Raw genomic sequence first — 6,000 nt, forward strand, 5'->3', positions numbered from 1 at the left:
CACTTAAGGGATTTAAAGTTCTGGTGTTTCCTCTTTCGACTTATCAGACAGGCTCATAACATATCCATTCATATGAAAAAATGAGAACAACATGTTACTATAGAGCTAAAGTTTTACCTGTGTGTGTTAAGAAAGCACTAGAAAGGTGTAAGCAGCCGAGGGCAGAACAGATTTGTAAACAAAACAAAAAAAAACTGATTTTGTGTGTCTTTAGGTGAAAATGTGTCCCTTCAGGTAGTGTTGACATACGAAAGTGTTTGAGAGGATGGGAGTGTGTTTAACAGCAAATAGCTGCTTAAACATTTCAGACCAACACAACCTAAAAGTTTTCTGGGATCATATTTATTTCACATTGATGTCCAAAGAAAAATATGAGACTTTAAATTTAATTTTTACAACAGAGAAAAAAAAAGAGGTTTTGAGAATACAGACATATTCTGAGAATAAAGTTAAAACAATATAAGGATAAGTCATTATATTACAAGAATAAAGTCGTAATATTAAGAGAAAAATCAGGCTGCCTATAAGAATGTTGTTCTAAAAACGTAACTTATGTGTAACCAGATGCAACAAGTTGAGCTCAGGCAGCTGGTTGCTCTCCTGATGTTCCCCTTCAGAATAACATACTATAGGCTAACAATAGTTTAAAATAACAATTTTATTTTCATTATTATACGACCTTAACTTAAAAAAATTACAATTCTATTCTTGTAATATTTCTCATCTTTTCACAAAAACCTACGACTTTGTTATTGTACTATAAGGACCTTTTTCAAATAAAACAATGGCTTTATGTTTATGTTTTATTATGACTTTATTCTGTTATTCCTCTGATTTTTTCCTCCTCTTTTTAATCTTAATGTGGCCCTAATACTGAGTCATAAGTTTTAACAAGAAAAAGTCAAATCTTTTGGATGCTTTAGAAAAGATTGCTTAAAAAGGAAAAAAAAACCCTGATAACTCTTTACGTTTGGTCTATGCTGAGAAGAAACAGTTGGCTTCTCGTTAAAACATTTTTTGGGATTCATTTGTTTAATTTTTTTTGCCATTAATTCAGTAGGTTACGCAGTCATGAGATTTAGACAGAAACTAAAGCTGGACCCTCATGTCAGCCCCCCACCCACCAACTAAACTACTAACCGGACATAACTGCCCTTTGAGGCGGGGCATTAGTGTGTGCAGTTGTGTGTGTATGGGTGTTTATGCATGTGTGTTTGTGTGTTTGTGTGGCATGGTTGGTCAGAGGAATGCTTTTGCTCACGCCTGGCTGAGCCGTCACAATGGACTGGCTCTTTCACACTGCAGGGAAATTCCACTCCGATACAGAGGGAAAGAAAAAGAAAAAGAGAGAAGGAGATGCTAAAGCTTAAAGTTTGCCATTGTCTGAGGAAATTGCTCTTTTCTTTCCAAAAGAAGCCAGTCTTTTCATTAGTATATTTAATATGTTTCTTTTTCTTTTTTCACTCTCGGAAAACTGGTAACTCTACTTGCCCCGCATTGGACAAACACACACACACACCCTTCCCTGAAGCACTTAAACAAACACATGCACAAATCTCACCAAAATGTCAAGTGTAATTCTTTGGTGAGCTATTAAGCTTATTATAGTTGAACTTTTTTTTTTTTTAAGAACCTAAATGGATTTGGTTGAGTTAATCTTTGTTTTTGTGTCCGAGTGAAAATGAGAGTTTGTGTAGTTGTGTGTGCTGGTTGTGTGTGTGACTGCATGTGACTGTGGATAAGAGAAAGGGAGAGATCAGATGGACAGGAGGAAGGAAACTGCTCTGTTTGGTCAACACAGTCAGCGCTTTAGCAATGTTACGGCCACTTTAGAGCCCCTAAAGCACTATGTGTGTGTGTGTGTGAGGTTGTGTGTAGGTGTGTGTTACAGTGTACTGAAGGAAAGAACGCCCATATACAAACATGTGCTCTAAAGGGCGAGCCAGTCAGCAGTCAACTTTTATCGTTTTAGAACCATGCTGACAAAATGAAGGGACTGTAGGAGGGGTTACATATAGAATCAAAAAAAATAGCAAAGCGATGATGCTGTTGTATCTGGCTAATCTCAAGTACACACACACATGCATATATACACCTCAAAACAGGGGGGCTTAGTGGCATATTTTACCTATTATCCAAATGAGTACCTTCTACAAAACCACCAATCAGGTTTCCTTTTATCTTTTATAGGCTGATTAACTTAACAGGCTTCACATGCAGCATTGGGTCCAGGCCTCTCTCTGTGTGTGTGTAATCATTTATGACTGCGTGTGCATGCATGTTTGTCAGGATGTGTCTGTCAGAGCGGTTGGTGTATGATGTGTGTGTGTGTGTGTGTGTGTGTGTGTGTGTGTGTGTGTGTGTGTGTGTGTGTGTGTGTGTGTGTGTGTGTGTGTGTCTGTTCACGTGTGTACCTTGCTGCAGGGACTGCATGGTAGCAGTGGGCTGCATGGGGACCAGGCCTTGTCTCTGGAGGTTGAGGATGTGCTGCTGCTGGAGCTGCTGCATCTGGATCAGCTGCTGCTGGAAGGCCAACTGCTTACTCCCTAACTGCTTTTAGACACAGAGGACAAAGGGTAGATAGAGAGTAGAAAAGGTTAAATGACTTGTGAATTCCATGTTGTATACACACAGTTCTTTCAAAAGTTTCCTTTCTAAATCACCAAGAATACTGAACAAATAAAGAATCTACATTTACCCTGGAAAATTTCTGTTGTTTGAAAAAACAAGAAACAGAGGCCAATCCTTAAAGACCCCAAGTACGCAGACAAGGAGGGAAGGGAACGAGGGAGGTTGAAGAGCGAGAGGTAAAGACTAATGGCGCATAGTGATAATGTCAGCATGTGTTACAGTGATAAATGTCCCCTCTCCTGCTCCCCCCAGTCTAGGGCGGCCCTGGCCTGTGCCGCGCTGTTTGAAGTCCCCCCTGACCACCGGCGGACTTTATCTCTAACAGATAACTAAGGGGAGAGGGAAAATAAATAAATACAACTTGAGGAACCGCTCATTGTGTGTTTGAGAGAGAGTGGCAGCCTGGAACTCTTTGAACAGAGAGTATCTCACAGGAAGGCCAGAGAGGTCACTTCCTTTCCGACTTGGTGCCTGGAGAGACGAAAGCGGGATGTGTTTGTGTGTGGGAGGGAGCTGTTGGGCATTTGTGAGGCGGTAGCACAACATTTGTTTTCAAAGGTAATGTAAAATAAAAAAGAGGGACAACAACTTTTTAAATGCAGTGGGGATGCATTTTTATCCTCTTGCATAGGTCACAACTATGGCACTAGTATTGATAAGTAAAATTAAAATCCAAGGAAATTTACCTACAGTGGAAAATCACAGGGAATATGTTGCAAATATATGAAATAACTTAACATATAAGGAAATAGTTAAGACGATATTTAAGAAATACATCTATGATTTTCAAATGATGAAAACAGTTCCAGGAACTAGCAAACCTCCCAGAAATTTAATCTACACTTCTGTAAAACTGCAAATAAAGCCTCCCAGTAGTTCAAGCGCAGGTCAGACTATCCAGTCGCCAATCACATGCAAACATAGCTACAGTCTAAGAACCAGCCCAGACACCGCCTAATCCTGCTTATTCCATCCACCACCGTCGTCTCCTCCCGCAACTTTCTTATAATCTAATTCCACAGTTTGTTGTAGAAGCACTATTATTGTAGCAAAAAGTATAATCGCCTAAGCTTTGTATTAGTCAAGGGGTGTTGTGGGCAAAATCTGTGTCATGCTTACATATTTCAGTTCTTTGAAGTACGCGGCCAATTTTTTTAATTTGTTGCAAGAAATGGTTTATCATGATCACAAAGTCCTGACTGAAGCGTTCCCTCCTGTCCTGCTGTTTCTCTCTCCAGCCCTCCTGCCCCTCCTTTTCTACTTGTCTGTCCATTTTATTTCTTTCACTCCCCCCGCTGTCTCTCATTCCCTCCTGAGATATGGGTATGGTTCTTTAACACACACATTTCTCTGTGTGTGTGTGTGTGTGTGTGTGTGTGTGTGTGTGTGTGTGTGTGTGTGTGTGTGTGTGTGTGCGTGTGTGTGTGTGTGTGTGTGTGTGTGCGTGTGTGTGTGTGTGTGTGTGTGTGTGCCTGTGTTCTGTTTACATTAGCTGTGGCTGAGTGGCCAAAGCTAGCGCAGTAACAGGCTGTCAATGTGATTTATGAGCACATCACACACTGTCTGAGCCTGCCAGTCACACAGATGCACACATACACAACCATGGGGACGGACACTTGCAGACCCGGCACACGGACGCACACATGTTATAGATGCACACCCTCAGACGGACACACACACACACACACAATGCACACATCTCTTCGTGATGGTCAGAGTCACTTCATTAAGCTGACTCCTGACCGGTCCCAAATGCACAGACTACACACACAAACACTGACTCAACTTCCACATACATACACCCTCTTTCAATGCATCACTTCCACGCAGACAAGAGAGTGAAGAAGAATTGAAGAGAAGGGGGAAAGAAGTCAAAAAGTCACAGTCACTCAAGCACAAGTAGAGATTATTTTTTCTGGTTTTTATTCTCTTGCCTTCCTCTACTGTTTTCTCTTGGTCTTCCTGTTTCCTTGTTTTCTGGGTGTGTTCAAGGCAGGCTGGAAACTAAAGTTTGCTGAAGCACACCCTTATATTGCCTGTTTGATCATGAGAGACATAAGAGTCATTTAAAACGATTTTTTGCTTGTGGAAAACAAAAAAACAGAGACTGCTTGAAATGGCCTTAGTCATATCAGCTGTGTGAAGCTCTGTGTGTGTGTGTGTGTGTGTGTGTGTGTGTGTGTGTGTGTGTGTGTGTGTGTTTGTGCATTGAACCATCACACATCAAGCCTCTCCCTCTCTCTACATGTGTGTGTAGCTGTGTGACCAGTATTTGCACTTGTCTCGTTGTTACAGGACAACAAACCTGAAAACTGGGACAGCAGCGGAGAGAAGGGAGAAGGGGGGGAAAGCGATTCAGACGCCCTCTCAACATGCGAGTCAACCACAACTGGTTTGCTTTGGTCACGGTCGAGTTGCTTGACCGCTGTCGGCGTGGAGTTTGTGGGTTTTGGGGGTGGGGGGGTCTACCCGCTGGGAGAGGGGTGGGGGGGGGATATCTTGGATGTGCCTCCTCATGCGTTTATCAGAAAAAAGTCTCATGAGGCTCTCCTTCTTAAGCCCGTCTCCTACACAGTCCTCTGTGTGTTCAGTTTATTTTTGTGAATGAGCGTTCATGTAACAAGAATGTCTCTATTATACACACACGTGCACAAGCAGTCGTGACTACACACACACATACACAACCTCCTGTACACATACATTATGAAAGTAATCTTGTCTGATCAATTGAGATCCCCTTTGTTGTGCTACTATGTGATCCCAGTTGATCCTCTTTTATCCCACTATACCACAGCTGTGTATAAACCTGGTACAGCATGTGCGTTTGTGTGCATGCATATTCCAGTGTGTGTGTGTGTGTGTGTGTGTGAGAGAGAGAGAGAGAGAGATAGAAAGCAAGAGCAAGGGAGGATCCTAGTGCTACAAGGTTAATTGACAATTAAAAGAGTGGCAGACCCCTCCTACAGAGAGATTTCACCTCAGGCTTAAAGCTGAAGGCATGCAAATGAATTCTTTGGCGGGGTAGTGTATGGCTTAGCAAAGCGATATTTCACTGCCTCTGCAGAGCATGCTGGTAGAAGAATAAAAAGACTATATTTACTATTCCTCTTCTTTTTTTTAAAGGGGGTATTTAGGATGAGGATAAGATCAAAGAAAAAGTAGAGGGAAAAGCAAACTAACATATGCATCCTTCATCCAATACATTAGATCCTTCATGTGATTACTTCCTTCGCCTGGCTCCCATGTCAATCGCCATCACTGCTTTTAAGGGCACTTGTGCACTTCAAAGTGTACTTGAGCTAAGTGAGTATGTATGAAGTTCACCTCTTTTGCCGCTTGTTTCCCAGCCTGCTGCTGTTGCTGTTGCTG

The 6,000-nt window shown here is 41.9% G+C and overlaps 1 protein-coding gene across 4 annotated transcripts in view; it reads right to left on the reverse strand.

The window, feature by feature from the left end:
- foxp4 (forkhead box P4) overlaps positions 1–6,000 on the reverse strand; it is a 93,904-nt gene that overhangs the window by 23,410 nt on the left and 64,494 nt on the right. For 3 of the 4 annotated variants that reach the window (XM_065954550.1, XM_065954551.1, XM_065954548.1), the window contains 2 exons: positions 5,956–6,000; positions 2,415–2,553 (listed from right to left, as the gene is read on the reverse strand). The exon at positions 5,956–6,000 is cut by the window's right edge. In XM_065954550.1, the coding sequence (XP_065810622.1) occupies positions 2,415–2,553; positions 5,956–6,000 (184 nt within the window). The remainder of the gene's footprint in view (positions 1–2,414; positions 2,554–5,955) is intronic. The other variant, XM_065954549.1, reaches the window with a different exon arrangement.

This window comes from Labrus bergylta, chromosome 5, assembly GCF_963930695.1.
Source record: "Labrus bergylta chromosome 5, fLabBer1.1, whole genome shotgun sequence".
NCBI classification, from domain to species: domain Eukaryota; kingdom Metazoa; phylum Chordata; class Actinopteri; order Labriformes; family Labridae; genus Labrus; species Labrus bergylta.